Source organism: Rhinatrema bivittatum, chromosome 14 (assembly GCF_901001135.1).
Source record: "Rhinatrema bivittatum chromosome 14, aRhiBiv1.1, whole genome shotgun sequence".
Taxonomy (NCBI): domain Eukaryota; kingdom Metazoa; phylum Chordata; class Amphibia; order Gymnophiona; family Rhinatrematidae; genus Rhinatrema; species Rhinatrema bivittatum.
The window spans coordinates 36778076-36796925 of NC_042628.1; the positions used below are offsets into that span (position 1 = coordinate 36778076).

General features: G+C 43.5%; 1 protein-coding gene across 17 annotated transcripts in view; it reads right to left on the reverse strand.

Annotated features, from left to right (window-relative positions):
* Positions 1–18850, reverse strand: part of MAPK8IP3 (mitogen-activated protein kinase 8 interacting protein 3) — a 135845-nt gene that overhangs the window by 54280 nt on the left and 62715 nt on the right. For 11 of the 17 annotated variants that reach the window (XR_003852636.1, XM_029576806.1, XM_029576792.1 and 8 more), the window contains 6 exons: positions 18382–18619; positions 16632–16734; positions 13047–13165; positions 6106–6117; positions 4258–4275; positions 233–290 (listed from right to left, as the gene is read on the reverse strand). Coding sequence is in view for 16 of the 17 variants with exons in the window: in XM_029576806.1 (XP_029432666.1) it covers positions 233–290; positions 4258–4275; positions 6106–6117; positions 13047–13165; positions 16632–16734; positions 18382–18619 (548 nt within the window). In the remaining variant the exon portion in view is untranslated. The remainder of the gene's footprint in view (positions 1–232; positions 291–4257; positions 4276–6105; positions 6118–13046; positions 13166–16631; positions 16735–18381; positions 18620–18850) is intronic. The other 6 variants (XM_029576808.1, XM_029576800.1, XM_029576794.1 and 3 more) reach the window with 2 other exon arrangements.

Here is an 18850-nt window from a genome sequence, read left to right on the forward strand (position 1 = left end):
CTGCCTGGGAGCTACAATACTGCACCGTCAGCCTAAGCAGCTCCTCTCTGTGCTGCTATACCCGGGTCAAGGACTCCTTGAGCCACTCAGCAGCCTGGCAAGCCTTGAGCACACCCAATGTTTGATTCAACATGGTAAAACATTATTTTGACTCTAAAAGAAAAACCAGATAGTTGAAGCCCAGATAAGTCTAGGGGGTTCAGACGTTATATACGTAAGGGAGATTTCTTACTTGGTTTCCAGCAGTTGTGAGTTCTCCAACAGCAAGTTTCCCACTTCTTTGCCCATTCCTGAAAGAGAGGTCAGAAGTGTTGGAAGCATAAACAGAGATAAACAAATGACCCTGTTCTGAGCTAACAGATCCCTTTTGACAAATAGGAATAGAATTTCACCCTACCACTCATCTACACTTCCCTCTCTACATATTTTATACTACAGAACATCTACTACTAGGAAAAAAATAACATGTACAACAACTATAAATAAATCTCTCTTCTATCGATTGATACTTCCACAGCCATCCATCCCAAAAATACTAATACTAATTCAATAATAGCAACAAGCAACGATACTCTGGAACAGCCCTTCCCCTATGTGGGGAGCCAGAGAAATTTGGGACAGCCCCTTCTCAGTGAGAGGAACAAGAGAACTCTGGGATAGTCTAGTTCCAGTGCATGGGGGTGAGGGGCAGAGAAAAGTCTGGAACAGCCTCCTTCACATGAAGGAAGAAAGGGGACTTTGGGACAACCTCTGCTCAATATGGGGAGAGATTAAAGCCTGGAACAGCTCCTTCCCTATATGGCAAAAGAGGGGACTGGGACAGCCACCTCCCAGTGCAAGAAGAGATGGGTCTCTGGGATAACCTTCTCCATAACTGTTAACAGTCTATAAAAGAATCATACTGCAAAGTGCGACCACCACCACATGGGTATGAACCCATATCACTAACACCACGCTCACAGAAACAAACACGCCAATACTCATTTTACACATTATTAAGTTACATTTAATTAAAAGCAAATAATCAAAAAAGAATGAAAACAGGGAACAGAAGCAGAAGACACATATCAAAAACTATGAATTCGGACCACAGCACAACACTCAAACACTGTTCCAGATCCCAAATAAAGATGCCTGGGTTAATGAGGAGCAAAGCAAAAATCCCAGCAAATGGAGAAATTGGGAATCACCAAGAAAAGTATGATTAAATAATAAATAATGATTTGTAGTGTATTCGTCACTTCCAAGAAAAATACAGTTTGAAAGCTGCATCATAGCCAGACTGCCCAGACCTCAGCAGCATGATAAAGGGGAGGGGGACGTGCATGGCTTGTATTAATGGAGGTGGAACGAAGAGAGGGTCAGGGGATTAGAGGCGAGACAATAAATTCCTCCCAGTGTCAGCCGCAAAGGACTCTCAGAGTTAAAGGTAAAGGGAACGTGCACATCAAGTGTAGGAATAAGCAAAGCTGCCAAGTGAGCACATTTAAGAAGGGAGACTTTTGGTCAGTGCTTTTATTTTTAACTTATTCCAATGCATTGTGATATTTGTTGTTCCTGCTGCTTCTACCATTTGAAATTAGAGCGTCAGGTAACATAATGAACTACAATGAGTTGTCAAAAATCCAGAATTGGCCTAAAATATCCCTAATTGAACTGCATTAGTAGCATGGGATCTATTTAACATTTGGGTACTTGCCAGGTACTTGGGACTTGGATTGGCCACTGTTGGAGACAGGATACTGGGTTCAATGGACCCTTGGTCTGACCCAGTATAGCATATCTTATGTTATGTTATTATGGGTTACCTGGCAGCTCTGAATGAGCTAATTCATATAAAACATATCCTAGTATATTGGTACACCTACACTCCCTTTGCTGAGATGTTGATAGGGTGCATGTCCAGCTGTGACACTCTGCTGATGCCATGCTTACAAAGACATATGTTAACCCTTGGCTTCCTTCTAGTTTAATGACTACCAGTCTGGCACCCCTTATTTGTAAATGTACACAGATCCTTATCTATCATCTATGAGTATATGGTTACAAACTACAGACTATAAACAGTGGCCATTACCTAAGTATTATATAGTCTTAACATTGTAATGCAACACTAAACTGCTGTAACATGCTTTGAATTCTTTGTGCTGGAAAAGCATGACATAAATAAATGATGACAACAAATGATGAATTCTGTAGGTGAGAATTTTGAAACCTGTTCAGTCATTTCCTGGAGCAGAGAGTAATTTTCAGAGCTACACAGAAGCGCAGATGTAGTTCCTCTCTGCGAAACCAGGATCAACGAAGATGCTGGTAGCTATAGCCTAGTCAGCCTGCTCCATATGTATACGTCTAATGAAATTAATGCTAAAGGAAAGGACTGTGGAATATCTTGAATCCAGCAGATGACAGGATCTAAGGTAGCATGGATTCACCCAGGAAGAACATGTCAAACACGATAGAGATCTTTGAACGGGTGACTAGGGAACTGGATCAGAAGAAAGAAGTCAACTTGAACTGCAGGAAGATTTTAACACCATTCCATAAAGGAGACTCAGTAACAAATGGGTAGGACAAGATGGATCCTAGGGTGAGACACTGGGTTCAAAAATAGAAACATGGTGTCAGAAAAAGGCTATATGGCCTATCTAGTCGCATTCAATGTGGAGGTAAAAGACGATCACAAGATGGGAGCCACAGGGATCACTCATATAGCCAAGGCTATTTAGTTTCTTCATAGATAACAAGGACAGAGAGTTGGAAGAAAAAGTGTGCTATTTTAGAAGTGAAACTAAAATCTGCAACAGGGTTAACATTTCAGAGGGAACAGATTAAAAAACTTCAAGACTGTGACAGCTAAGATTAAATGCAGAAAGTCAGGAGACAGTATATGATAGGGGTGATGACCAATATACAGGAGAGGGATCTATGTGCAATTATAGCTGATGACCTCAAAGTGGCTAAATGGCTGGAGAGAACTAGTGGCTGGGATGCAGCACAAAAGAGATGGAAATAACTCTGTACATGTCATTGGTGAGACCTATTTGATTTATATTTTGCTTTTCAAGCAACTTCAAGTGGATTACATTCAGGTACTGTAGGTATTTTCCTGTCCCTAGTGGGCTCACAATCTAAGTGAGCCCACTAGGGGGCAATGGAGGGTGAAGTGACTTGCCCATGGTCACAAGGAGCGACAGTGGGATTTGAACCCTGATTTGCAGCTCATTGCGCTAACCACTAGGATATTCCTCCACCCCTCCTATGGAGTATTGAATCTGTTTCTGGGGTAAGTCACTCTTGAAAAGATGCAGCTTAGAGGCAGTTCAAAGGAAAATGACCTAAAAGTTCAAGCCATACACCATAAGCCTTATGAGGTGAGATTTAAGAACCTATTTATGTGGGTATATTGGAGGAGATCAGGCTGAAGAAGAATGTGATAACAATTTTAAATACCTCAAGAGCATAATAAAGCACAGAAAGCAAGTATGTTTTTTTTTTGTGAAAAAGAGGCTCTCGAATAAATGTCATGATATGAAGTTGGAGAGGAATAAACTCAGAAATAACAAAGAAGCTTTTTTTCACAAAAGAATGGTAGATGGAAGGAACAGTCTTCCGGTGGAAGTGATGGAGGCAGAGATAGGATTATAATTCATAAAAAGCATAGGACAAAAACAGAATCTCCTTAGAAGTGGGAAAGTGATGATGAAGTCAAAATGAAGTTCAGTGTATGGCATTGCAGTAAGAAGGAAGATGGGCAGACTGATCGAGTCTGGTGGTCTTCATCTGCCGTCGGTTCCTATCTTTCTGTGAAGATGGCCTCCTCTCACTTTAAGAAAGAATCATTACAAATATGTAGACATCTACTTCTTAGTATGAGGAAATGGTTACATAATGTGGTACCATAAAATTTTCCACCTACTGACAGTGCAGAGTTTAGAGAAACCTCAGTCTGCAGCGAGAGAGACTTTCTCTAAAACAATATTCTGCCAGAGACATCTTCAACTTCAATCTCCAGGTAGTGGTTATGGAACATGAAAGTGAAGAATCAACTACATGGTGAGCCAGAAAAAAAAAAAAGAAAGGAGATCATTCACCAGAATCAGAAAAAACAGAGCTATCCACTATTGTCTTCCTCTTCCCCAGCAACAAGACAGCCACAACGAAAACAAAATTAAAGAAAAATAGAAAAAGATGTTTGATGGATAGCAGGAGCTTGAATTCTTGGAAAAAATTTTTAAAAAAGGCTTGGCGCCTTACCAAAGAAATCATCCCGCACTATGAGTGCAGTCCCACAGGAGGAGGGAAAACAGACACAGAGATATGGGAAGAGAAAAAAAAAAAGCAGCCATTAAATACTAATTAGGAATCAGCCAGTGAAGCAAAGCAGGTGCATCCACATGCATGGGAACGTGTGCACCTGGGAGTCAAGGTGTCTGCATGTAATGTCTGTACACAAGCAGCCTGGGTGGCCTTGTAGGTGTGCGTGTCTGGGTTTGCAGGTATAGAGGACGCGTGCGCAAGGCTGGACATAAATGTTGATATTCATATGTTCAGATGCACATAGATGAGAGTGCTTGAGTGCATATGTATGCAGGAGTGTAGCCATGCAAAGGTTTTCACATGTATGTGGCTAAATGCAGTAAGAAGTGGGTGTAACCATACAACTGTGTGTGCATACGTGTGTGTGTGTGCATGCATGTGTGCGCGTGTGAGTGGAGTAAACACAAACTCTTTCTTCCTCATATCCTTTGTTTCTGACCTAGGAAAAAGCAAAGCCTGTCAGTTGAAAGATAACATGAAAGAGCTGTGGATTCTGGGCCGGGTGTAAAATTACTGGATCTGGAAGTTGGGATATTAACCAAATATACAGCAATCTACCTCTGGTCCCAGTCACAAGAGGGCGATATGCAGCTTCTTTTTCTATTTCAGTCTTAACCACAAGCTGGTAATTGGTATCATTTAGACCAGTATTGTAGGAAAGGCTGAAGACAGCACCTCCCCACCTTCGGTAAGGTGCACATACTGTAGGTTAAGCAGAGAAGAACGTTTCCAAACTTATATGGATAGTGGTTCTGAAGAGGGCCCTGTAAGGACCCAGGATGGGACTGAGCTGTCAGGTGCAAATAGTGGAAGGCTCCCACTGAATAGCAATTTCATCCTCCTTTTGCTGTAGCTTTACAAATATCAGAGGTTTCTAAGTAAAAGTAAAAGTCATAACAGCTCAGACTGCCCAATGGGAGTCTTACAATAGGACCTGGTCACTAGAACATTGGGTGTTGAGTCATTGTTAAGCAGATAATCTCATACAACTTGTGAAAGTACGGTCGCTCTCTGCTTTGGGCTTTATTTAGTGAGAGATTTTAAATAAACACTCTCCTCCCCACTTATTAATGCTTAAAATGTTCAGGGAGCAGACAGACAAACCCGGATATAATGGACAACAGAAGAACCCACTGAAGAGTAGACCAAATTACTGAAGGTTAGCAAAGCTTCACCAAATCGCTATCCCCATGCAATATTATTTGCATGAAATTATCACATAAACTACATCAGCAGTGGACTGATTCATTTTATTTTTGTTTATTATTTTGATTTAACTGCAAAACTTCTGCAAGCTCTTCCAGGTAGATCATTTACTTTTTATCTCCTTCAGAACCATCAGCGTTAGCTCAGGCTGCGTGACTACCTGCTTGGAAGAGCTCTCAGTTCTGGGAAATAATGCTTAAATATTTTTTTCTGCATTCAGTTAGGGTGCTGGGGGAAAGGCCTAGCTGGAAAGATTTAGGGACCCAGGGGGTGGTCAGCTCCTGACAGTGCATGAGAGTAGTGCAGAAAGCCATAAACAAGCCATAAAAGCTTAACCAAGACATAGCAGGCAAGTGAACACAAAGTAGAAAGGTTCTATTACGTTTCTGCCTCTATTTTTAATGCTCTATTGGTGCAGCAAACTACACAAGGAAAAAGGCAGGAAAACATCTGCTAAGCCAACCAGGATTGGACAACAGCAGGGGAGTATCACATGTGTATACTACAGCGTTCAATTCAATCTGAAGAAGGACAGAGAAAAAAAAAGCAAGGGAAGAGCAGAAGAGGAGATATACACACCTGAAAACTCCCCTGTGGGGCATGTCCAGCGAAGCACGGAGAGACAGGGCAGGAAAAAACAAAAGGGTCCATCAGTGACTGAAATCAACTAAACAAATGTTTACCAAAAGAGAAAGAAAACCAAAATCAGCCATGATTCAGCCATTGGAATGACAAGAAGGCATGGAGTCCTTAAAAGGACGAGACCTGCAATGAAAGAGCAGATGTGTGATTTTACGCACGGGCTCCCTCTCTGTAGTCCACACTCCTTGTTCCAGGTCCATTTTTTTTTTTTTACTTTAGAAGAGAATATACACATGAGGCTGTGCTATCTAAGATACATATCTTACTTTCCCCCAGTAAAATACCATCATGTTGTCAGTGCTTCAATTCATTACAAGCTTTTGGGTCACAAACTGGTCCCTGAGCCTCCTTTCTCCTCCCATTGCTGACCTGCTGGATGTCACCTCCTCCCAGTACTCTACAAGTACATTTCTATGGGGTAGATATTGAAAAGTGAACATTTAAGTAAGTTACCCGGCTACCTTACAAGGGATATTCAGCAGCAAGGCTATGAGCAGGTCTGACTTATCCAGTTAACTGAAGCAGAATGCCATATCCCACCCACTGCTTATCTGACTAATTACTTATCCGGCTAAGTGGCAGCCACTGAACAGGACCGGATAGTCAGCCGCCGCAACTAAGTAGCACTGAATATCAATATTTATAGCTGCAGTTTGCCCACTCACTTTGGGGGAGCAAGGGATAGAGAGGTCGTACTGGCAGAGAGGAGGAGGGCTGATTTAGCTCTACCACTCAGAGCATTTGGGGGAGGCGCTGCCCCCCATACTACGCCTATGGTAAATCCTATTGGCTGTGTGCCAAGTACCTCAATCAGATCAGGTCACGATTCTGCAAAAATCAGAGGTGTGCAAAACATCAACAGTTGCAGCAGCAGCAGCAGCTAGCTTGTGCCACTCTGTTTCTTTTGCATTATAAAAATTACTTTGACTCTTTTGTACCCATTTGTATCATATAATGTAGATTTGAATGTTCTGGACGTGGTTAACTTGCACGCGTTCTGAGTTCCTACAGAAAACTATCCTCGTAAGATTCTGGGATTCAGGTGACACCTGCGACAGAAAGCAAACCAAGCCACTCATAAGAGAAGTGGGGAGAAGAGCGGCGTCACATGGAAACGGTGCAAGTTGATGTTCAAAAGGGTTAACCAGTTAAAAAAAGAATTCCCTGCCGCTTTTGGGCCCCCCCCCCCCCCAGACGAGGGCTGTCACTGCAGTTACTGAGAGGGGATCGAAAATAAGGAAAAGGTCCCTGGGCAGCTGCAAATCGTAGCGTCGATCCAGGTGAAAACCCAATGGACCAGCAGGAAACTGACAGGACAATAAAGCTAATTCATCTCCTCGTCACAGGTTGCATCACCTTTCACCGCACCAGGACAGAGACTCTCCACAGATGTTCTAGTGTATGAGCTCGCGATGGCACACGGGACCCTTCTTCAGATGTCTTTACTTTTAATTAAGTCAGGGCTCGATTTTCAAAGCACCTCACATGCATAAAATCCTGTTTTATGTGCCTAAGAGGCGTTTGGAAAATCAATCATGGGCCGGCGGAGTGGGGACCTATTGCATACTTATTGGCTTTAAAAACGCCCTGCAGCTGTTGAACCCCGCACAAGTTCCTCCTTGCTTGGGGCAGGTGTTAAGTTTGTTTGAGGTAATTTGATCCCGTATTCAAGTCAATTACCTGGCTGATTTTAAAAGCGATCTTATACATGGAAGTTCATTTTGGACATCGGACAAGCAAACTTTACCACTGTAGGGCCTATTACAAAGATTACTCTCCCTGTGTTTCATATATTTATAGGACTGGGGGTTATATCCCGGGCACCATTCCTAGACACAATCCTCAGTATAAGGATAAGTGAATTAGTACACTAAAAGAAAGCTATCATTGCTTAAAATGAAAAACAATAGCTCTATAATTGATCCCTATGAGACACCCATGTTAATATCTTGATTATCTTCCATTTATTTTTATTATTTGAGATCACTTCACTAGAAACTAATTTTGGCCTGTTGAATAACGTGATTACGGGATCAAGAGCATTGCTGGACCAATCTACTAAAACGTACCCACTTTTAAGACATTATTCAAGCTAGCAGCAAAGTTCTTAATAACCTTTTAAGCTGTTGCTATAGAGAATTTAAGGTCAGGGAGCGAAACCAATTTAGAACATGAACTGATGAACCTGATCTTTAAATGTGAAAAATGTGTATTTGCAAAACACTACAGTTCTTTTAAAATCCAACTTTAAATGCTGCTATTAAAATCTCAGGGGTCAATATCTGAATGGTTTATCCTACTTAGGCCTAGATTTATTAAGCCACAATATAGCGATATCGCAAGTTAAACAGTGTGCCCCACGGGTTAAATGCTGCTTATCACGCAATATTACCATATTGAGGAACTATCACGTGATATTACAAAATATATCAGAAGACTTCCTCCCCCTATGGAAATAAGTTGCTTTGCATGCATAAAATTTCCTAGTGCATGCAACGTAGCTTATAGATAGGCACATTCCTCCGTTAATAAAATAATGTGGCTGTCTTAGAAAAAAAGTCAGCCCCGTTATTTTAACGCACTTGAGGAAGGAGTAGTTATTTTTCCAGAGGGAGCTTTGGGATGCTAACATGGGTCCCCAATGATCCCATGGAAAAATTTAAAGGGCTAAAGGGCTTGAAACCCACCCCACCCCCAAAGATCAAAAATCTCCTCCGGGATCTTTGGAGACCCCTGCCTGCCCTGCCCCCACCGCCTTCTGAAGCTGCTCTGGCCCCCCAAAAGAAAAAAAAAATTCAGCAAGCTGCACGGCGATGGCCCAGTCTTTCTTCAACCTCTCCCCTTAATCCAAAAAAGTTCCCCTCACATCTTCTCCGAGTCACTCCTCCCTTCCAAGTACCCCCCTCCCCCCACCCCGGTTCTATAATATCCCTGGTGTCCAGTGTCCCGCAAGTCCATATCATTAAAAAAGGACTCTGGTAGTCTAGGGGAAGCACCCCCCCCCCCCCCCGAACTCCCTGTACCTCTAATTAAAATCATTGATCTTCAGTGGGGGCCTGGAGCACCTCCTACCTCTGGGCCTGTTGACATTTTTCAAAATGGCGTCGCCTTGACCTTCCCCTATCACATGATGGGGCAAAGGCTGGGGACTGGGCCTAGGCCACGTGGCCTGTACATGTGCAAATCTGAAGTTATGAACACTATTACAAATGTAGTTCTTGATATAGTATAGAAGTCTGAAAACTGTTACAGCAGGCATGACATTTCTGCAAACCTATCCCTGCATTTCCCTAACGAGAGCTACATTCCTGCACTGTCATAAGCAGACCAGTTCCAACTGCCACAGTGCCAATGATTCTGTTAAAAATACAAAAAAGGGAGGACTTGGTTTTTTTTTTTTAAAACAAACATTGCTTTCAATAAATGTACGGATACACGCACACACATGATAAGACACATCCACAGCATAATCATTCCTAAAGGTGTTTTAGATACCCACAGAAAATATGCCACAAGTATTAAGCAATATATACATGTAGAGACCCTTAGAGTTTTCCCTTTAGTTGAGCTTAGGATATCAGAGAGTGAGTAGTTTGTAGACCATCCCAAGAAGGCTTGTCTGGACTGGTCAGCAATTTCCTATGAAGGCAGGCAGTGCCCTGTGGTTTTTTTGAGCTGCAGTTTTGAGAAGCAGGAGTAGGCGTGCTCTCCATTTGTTGGGCCTCCAAACCTGATACAGGGGAAGTGGTATTTTTTTTTTTTGGTTAGAGTTTTGGGGAGAAGAAGAGTAGCCTGAGAACTTCCCCATACTGGACCCTCATCTTTGAACTAGGGGAAGAGATTCTGGCCAGCACCCCTCAGCCTGGAATGGATTGACCTGCGAGAGTGGAAGAGAAGTTTTTTGAGAAGAGCTGTGTGTTTTTTTGTTTTTTGTTTTTGCTTTTAATTGGGAGCCCGCTCCTGCCTGAGGAGGATTGTCACCCCTTCCTTGGGAGGTCAGGATAAGCTGCTGTGATTCCTTCCACTTAGCTAAAGGAGGGACAGCAGTGACCTCACAGAGAAGATGCAAGATGTATTTTATATAGAATTATATTCCTGTTGATTTGGGAGGAAGTTTTGTCACCAGTTCCTATCCACTGAGAAAGAGGCCAGATACTGGATTTTGAATAATTTTGGGACTTTCTACCACCAGAAGTCCAAGCTTTTACCATCAGAGAAAGAGATGGGAGATCCCAGTCACCATTAGGAGCCCATTTTCTATCACTTAGGATTATGGGGCTTTTCCCTAGTGCCAACCATCTAAGGGACACTGACTCAGCTAACAGAACTGAGAAAGAGGTACCTGGGGACTATTTATGTGAGAGGATAAATTGGAGCATTTGTGCTGGCACGTGCCATTGTTCAGCCTGTCGTCACCATTCAGCCATTCAGGAGCTATAAGCAACACGCGTGAAGGGCGTGGCTCACGTAGTACGAGGAGAAATGTTTCTTCACAGAAAGGGTGGTGGATGCATGGAATGCCCTCCCGGGATAAGAAATCAAGACAGGAATGGTCATGGAATTCAAAAGGGCATGGGATAAACACCGTGGATCCCTAAAGACTAGAAGATGGAAATGAAAAAATGTAGGTGTAATACTTCTGAATGGGGGTAACCTGCATGGAGCAACAGTTACTACTACGCTTAACAGAAGGCAAGGGTATAACCTGCACAGAGTGGCAGTTCCTACCACCTTTAGCAGTAGACATGACGGTAACCTGCACGGAGCAGCAGTTACTATCAAAAGCAACTTGTTGGGCAGACTGCATGGACCTTTGGTTTAGTTGCAGTAAATATTTGTTGAAAACTCCTCTAGTGTCCAGCATCTTCATTCAGAATCAGAGGTGCCTTAAAGCAAGGACATCAGAACAGTGAGTACAGCCGAGACTAATCAAAGAAAGACAGAGTGTTGGTATCCACCTCTGTGAGCCTAGAGCTCTGGAGGTTTTGCTAAAAAACTGCAAAGGTATACAAGATGGCCGCCTCTCCCACCTTGGGGCAGCTTGGCAGGAGAAATTGCATCAAAAGAGGTAGAAGAAGATAGTGGTTTGCAAGCAGGTGACATCACTCAAGCCATCATCAGCGTTCAGCCATACAAGTGAAGGGCATGGCTAACAGCATGAAGAGAGCAGGAGTCTGAGTGTGCATCAAAAAGAGCAACATGGGAGACAGAGGAGAGACAAGCTGAGTTGAGGAGAGTTGTTCACGTACGATCGTGAAGAAAATCATGTTCGAACCCTCGCCACCTGGGATGGGAGATAGCAACCCGCCATCGTGTTCTTAAGAGGGTCAGAGCTTAAGGGCGAATTTTACAAGCCCTACGCGGGGCAAATCCGGGAGATACACGCATGACTGGACACGCGCGGGCCACACAGATTTTAAGAGGCCTGCAGCCACACAGGAAGCTCCCGGTACGTGCATTGGAAAGGATTTTGCAAGAAAGGGGTGGGCCAGACCGGGACAGCACCATTAAGTCCAAGTCGCGCGCAAGTGCGTGCCGGGATCCAATGGCTGTGTAAGTTGCTGCTGCTATGGACTGCGGGCAAGTAGTAAAATTAAAAAATTTAGGGTAGTCATCGGGGTTTTAGGGGTCGGGGCTAGTAGGGTAAAAGGGAAGCAGGTTAGGTAGGGGGTTTAGGAAATCCACTCCTTTACAGGGGCAAACTGGGAAGTAAGAGGGAAATAGGCCCTAATGTGTCACCGCGAGCATTTACTAAAATCCCCCCACTTACACGCATGAGACGGCATTCGTGTGCGTCGATATAAAATCGTGCATGCACGTGTGCACGGGTAGCGGATTTTATAACATGCGCGCATATACGCTTGCAGGTTATAAAATCGGCGCATCCATCTGTGCACGCTGGCAAATGCGCGCCTGCACGTAACTCTTAAAATCCACCTTTTAGCAGTCAGAGGTTCCGCTTTCAACCTGGCAAGCGTGGCCATAACCAGCACCAGCCCCTTCCTCTCAGCAGGGCTGGGAGTTGCATCTATGCCTCTGGAGAGCTTGATATTCTTCTGTCTGAGAGGTCGAATACATCTGTCGCTGGTGGGGCGCCCCCTATCATGTGGGGCGGTGGAGTGCGCAGAGTATCACGTTTTCCAGAGGCCACAGCCACGGGGCTTTGCAGTGCTTTCGCTGTTGTGCCGACATGTTTAGGGAAGCGGATGCGAGTACAGGGATCTGCACTTTCACTTTTCAGCTATTTCCTCCGAGTTCTCCGTGGGGGGGGGGGAGTTTAGCTGTGGGTAGACACAGTCACAGCAATTGGTGCAGCAAAAGCTGCTAGCAGTCACAGGCCAGCCAGCAGCACAAAGGACAGCGAGAAGGCTGCCACGTACAAAAGTATCAGAATACTTTAATCCTAAAAGTTGTTTATGGAAAAAGAGAACTTCCCTTAAACATGTATTTGCGCCAAGGGCTCTCTCTCTCTCTCTCAGTGCTCTGAAAATTTCATCGATAGGGACTCTAAAATAAACATGAAAGCATACTTACAGCCCCCAGACTGCAGGCAGCAATACAGAGCAGAAATCCTTGGCTGCATTCTCCAGACCTTTTCAAACTTACCGGTCATCATTTAAACATACCCACAAATACTGACTTGATCGTACTTCATTCTTAATGCCCATTTCCCATGGGCTCTGTTCCAAATCCATCAGCCAGTACCGCACCATGGCCAGCTCTAGAGGTTCCTTCAGAGATCGGCTGGCAGGAGCCCCGCCGCACACTGCGGCACTCATGCAAAAACACAGGGCCTGTCAGAGCTAAGCAAAGAAAACCTGCACTGCACAGCCAGCAAACCGAATGCAGAATTATTACAGAGCAGAGGCATCACTTACCTAGCAGATCTGCTCCTTCATCTACATCTCCAATCACCTCTGACCCTGCTGTGGAGAGTTCGTGATACAAGGAATCTGTGTTGATGCCGAAAGCCTTGTTCACAATCCCTTGGGTTGGACTATCATTCCATGGGGAAAAGAAACAGACAAAAAGTCTCATCACTTCTTTAGACTTCAAATTATGTCTGCTAGTATCTCCCTTCTTTAAAAGAATGGCATCTCCAATCAGAAAATGCTGATATTCCCCAGATGGGTACAAGCAGAGCATTTCTCCCAGCTGATCCAGCAATTCATGTAAAGTAGCCTATAGGAAACAACTATACCCTGCCAGGAGCTGGTGATCTGATAAATACAAAACTGGGTCCAGCTGAGCTCCTCTGCTGCTTCCCTAGTTTGGCTGAGTTTGCTCTTTCATGAGGGGGCATGGTGGGGGGGGGGGGGGGGAGAGCTGAACCACCTTCTCTGCTGCTCCCCCACTGAGAAGGTGGAGTCACTCTTGTACCGCTGGTGCCCTATAACCCTACTGCTGCGTAAAAGGAGCCTGACAGTGGCACTGCTCTATCACTACTCAGGCAACGCGAATGCAAGGTGCCGAGACGGCTGCAGTGCCAGGATGGAGTTACACTGCTGTTGTCACTGAGCAGAGTAAATCTGTTTTAGGCACTACTAGGCCAGCTGCTGGGGGTCTCTCAGCATCCATCTCTACTCATTAAGGGTCAGATGGAGAGAAAAGCCTTAGCAAATCAGGCCCTAAGTGAGCATCTGCTAACCTCATTGGTCCCTCTTCCAGAGCAAGGCCTTATGCACGACAGCTCTTCAAAGGGTTAATCCCAAGCCATTCCATTCTCAGTCTGCTCAGACAGCCTTCCCTACCCAAGACTTCTTTTTTTTGGTTCAACTAAACACAGGCGTAACATTTTCTCCAAACCACTGCCACCCCCAGGACATTTTTGTCGAAGTGATTTTTACAAGGAAAAAGCATTTAACCCCACCATTCACATTGTCTGGCTGAAAACTGCCCTCCTTCAACCCGATTAGAAACTCTCCTTCAGCCATCTCTCTCCTTTCCTGCCCCGCTGGTTCTATTCTAACAGAACCGTCTGACTGTATAGCCAATATTTATTGCTTTCTATCCCAGTTTCCCCAAGCACAGAATCCTTGCACGCTGCCACTGAAGAGCTCCAACCCCACTGCTGCTTCACGGGAAGCGTTCCTGCTGGAGGTGCGAGGGCCCCCGCTGCAAGCACACCCAGACCTGGTACAATCCTTCAAAGAGAGGGTGTCCCCGGTGGCGCGGTTAGGGCAGGGAAGGGTTAAATTCACCTGTAGAGGGCTTTTAAAAAAATCTTTGCGCATCCTTTTCCAGCAAATATCTACCTGCGGAAAGAGCAGGTGCAATTGACCATGACAAGCTTCAAAGTGAAAGAGGGGTAAACATTGCACATCTTCCTTCCAATGTGGACAGTTTGTAATTTGCCCCTGAAAGTAGGAATGTGTGAAGCTTCGTTTTCGGCCCGCCGCGGGAGATCTCATATTTCCCGCAGTTCGGGCCTTTAAAATTCGGGGAGACCCGAATTTCGGTTAGTGCGCACTAACAAGGAGTTAGCGTTCACTAAGCCCGTTAGTGAGCACTAAACCCGAAACAAATTTTTCCCGATATTTTGGGGAAAATTCCTTCGGTTTCAGGCTCCCCGATCTAGGACGAATTAGGCAATTTCGATAAAATTGCTCAATTCATCTTGGACGAATGCACATCCCTACCTGAAAGTACCAGCTGAGATTTCTCATCACTTTGATTTATTTTGATTTATTTTTTTTTTGTATTTAACGTCACTTTGATTTATTTAATTTAAAAAAAAAAAAAAAATTCCCATCCATGCATATATATTTATGCAGAAGATCCAACCTCTGATATATCAACTTGGTTATAGGGGGTGCGTTCGCCCATGTTTTAAAGTTAGACCCTGGAGGTAATTTTTAAAAAAATTACACGTGTAAATGTAACATACTATCATAGCAATTTTAAAAAGCTATTTATATGCATAAAGTGCATTTACACGTGAATATCCTATGGACAATTCAATGGCACACATTGTAGCAATTTTCAAAAGCCCACTTACATGGGTAAAATGCATTTACATATGTAAAACCCAATTTTAAGCGTGTAAATACTGTTTAAAAATCAGGCCCTTTTTGAGAAGCCTTCAACTAGAAATGATTCCAGTTCCTGTAATTTGCACAGAATTTTACAGCAGAAAAGTGAATTCTGACAAAGCCTACTTCCCACCCCTGGGATAGGTTGCAGCACACAGTGCGCAAAATCAATTTCAACTGCCTCTGCTTCATATTGGGCTCAATAGCAAAGCAAATATATGGAGGGCAATTTTTACAGCCACTTCCCTGCATAAATTGCCTGTCTGAGAAATGCCCTCCCTCGATGCGGTTGAAAATATGCACGACGTTCCTCCTTAAGAGGAGGTGTTCCCTATGGCATGTTTACATCTGCAGATGTGTGCCATTTTCCTTGAAAAAAAGAACCCGCACAGAAAGATGCAGCAAATGTCCACTGGCTAGTTGTATCCATGGCAAGTTTCATTGTAAGCTCTATTGAGCAGGGACTCTCTCATTCATATAGCGTTGTGTCAGTCGAGCAGCACTATAGAAATATTAAAGCAGTAGTAGCAGTGTAGTAGCAGTGGTAGCAGCAGCAGCAGTGTAGTAGTTAGTAGTAGTAGTAGTAGTAGTAGTAGTAGTAGTAATAGTGCCTTTGCTTTGAAGCTTGATGTAAAGTCTGGGGCCAAGTAGTACCCATGCACTTTGCACCAATGCAGTCAGTTTTAAAATTGTCCCCCTGCTGCACAAACGTCATCACATTTCCTTTTTCTGCTCCTTCCAGGATACTTTTGAGTCTGACGTTTTGGATTTTTCTCTCAGCTCTGCACAAGCCTTGTCCTGCTTCAAATTATGATGAAAAGTCTTGGCCTTCTCCACTTGCCACTCCAGGTCTCCCACGCGCTCATCCATCTCAGTGAGATCTGCTTTTCTCTGACCAGGTCAGCCACATCGTCACTTACTGCCCTTACTGTATTCTCAGCTTATAGCTTTTTCATCCAGACTTTTAAGTGTGTTTTTGAAACTGCTGCTCCTTTTCAGATGTATGAACGTCCCTATGGGCTCCAGCTGGCTCCTCTGAAGTTGCCAGATCTATGGAATCACAGAGCCACTCCACAGTTTTCCGTGCCGCTGCCAGAAACCTTGTTAAATGACTGAGCTTGTTTCAGGATTTCATTTAAAAAAAAAAACCAAAAAACACCTCTCATATATACTCTCACACTGCAAAATTCAGCTTTGTCAAGGGGTAAATATCAATGGGGAAGTAATTTTTTTCTCAGTGGATCTGGCACACAGAGTAAGCAGCCATCTTAGAGTTATCACATCCCCATTCTCTTACTCAAGACTTAGAATTTGTCTCTGCAGAGTCTCACATGTGAAGCTGGGAGTAATAATGCCTAATATGGAGCTACTCTGAGTAAACCAGCAGGCTACAAGGGTAAGTAGAGGGGGTAATAAAAAGTAAGCACATACCTGTTCCCAGGGCGTTCCAGACGGGGGTCCTGGCATAGATCCAGTTCAGGGGTGGAGTCAATGATGTCCTGGACATCTGACCACTCATCACTGCTACCCATCCCTGTAAGGAGATAGGATCAGCTCAGCATCCATTTTCTTGCAGGATATGGAGTCAATAAGCCTTCCGATGCAAGTATTCAGGAATCAGCAACCCCCTCAACCTCAGTGTTGCCCGCTCCTCTAGTCTCAATATCCTCCCCATCAGCAACACATTTCCCTTTATCTCAGCAGGATGGGTCAATAGCATCCCCTCCCCACAGCGTGTGGGTAGCTTTCTTTGGCAACTGGAAATGAAACAAAACTGGGCCTCTGGGCTGCTTTCTGGCAATGCAGCTGGCTGGGAGCTTGGCAACCAATTCAAAAGCTGACTGGTCAGCAAGAGACTTTTTTTTTTTTCATTTAATCTTTATTAAATTTTCAAAATTTTAACAAAGTATGTTCTTTGTACAGAAAATATGGTGTCGTATAAATCAGAAACAATTTTTATATATAAGAAAACAACAGTAAGGCATATCCTAATATAGACAACCCATTAGACCTCCAGCAATAGGGGAACTTTCATAGCAATTAAGGAGAACTTCCAGGAAACAAAAAAAGAAATGAAAAGCACAACCCAGATCCTACTACTTATTTTAATTATAATGATCCTATAAATTAGACCTTGCTAGCTTGTAGCAAAACTCTTTGGGATTCTAAGAAACTTTTCAATTGTTCAGACCGAAAAAAATTCTTATTGTTTTTTATTACACACTTACATGGGAATCTTAAATGGAATGTCATCCCGAAGGTTAACGCTACTTGGTGAAGTGCAAGAAAGCTTTTCCTTCTCTGTTGTGTGGTTTTTGTCCTATCCGGAAAAATTCTTATTTTTTGTCCCATAAAGAGGATATCTATTTTCTTAAAATATGTTCGCATAACATCACTTAACTCCTTTTCAGTAAAAAAGGAAATAAGCAAGAGACTTTTTTTTTTATGTCAGACCTCTTTTATGAGATTGTGACAGAAAGACAGAAATTGTCTTTCATTCTGTAGAATGTCTCTTGCTCGTTACCAAGAATATTTGTTTGAAACATAACTTCTTATTAAACGGGCTTTTGAAACCAGTGATCTGATTTGCTGTTGATTAGTCTCACAGTTATACAAAGTAGTTATAGCTAAGAATGCCTGCTGATTTTGTACTCTGTACTCTCCTATTTATGTATATAGTTGATGGTATCCATTGATGGTATCCATTGGTATATAGTTGATGGTATCCATTTAATTATTTGGAATACCGCCTCGCCTAACCAGTATTTTTACCCTCCCCCTGTTTAATGTATTCTTTTGGTTTTTGGTTACATGTAAGGGCCCCTGCCCGAAAGTTATTTATATTCTGCTGTTATATGTAAGGGCTCCGCCCAAAAGTTTTTGTTATTTGTGAACCGATGCGATGTGCAAACGAACATCGGTATAAAAGAGACTTTAAATAAATAAAATAAATAAATAATAGCGGTGCTGAAACGTGGGTATGACTTCATAAGTCATCTTCCTTTCATATTAATTCCACCACAGAATTCCGGCTTTCAAAAATAAACATAAAAATGGTGCATGATAAGCAAAGTCTGTTTTTCTCTTAGGAATTTCTACTACACCTCTGTCTTTAGACTGAAATGATAGTCTGCAATCCTAATACTCCAGACAACCTGTGATACAGCAACAGCATTTTTACCTATACTGACGTTCCTCATCTCCTGCGTGACCTGGACTTCCATATTGCGGCTGTTGCGTTTCTCTCGTGCCCTCTTGCTGTTCTTGGCCATTACATTGTAGTCTTGGAGGGGCTGGAGGCTTTCATTCAAGGGTGTGACAGAAGCAGAGGGAACAGATGAGGTTGGCGTGTTGGACTTTGTCCCAGTGGTGCTCGGTGTCGCAGCTGCTGAGGACTGCCCAGACTCGGACATTTCATCCTGTGGTCAATGGGACAAAAATACAGGAAAACAAATAAATGGAAAAACCTAACAAGGACCCTGCTTTTTGTGCCAGCAGAGGTTGGGGAGTCCCAGCCTCCGATGGAGGACCGAGTTAGACACTGCTCTTATGGTTGCACATATTAGCAAGCCAAAGAATGGAACAGGAAATAACTCTTGCAATGTACATACTGCTTGGTCAGTAACAGAAAGCTGGTGCAGTATGGGAAA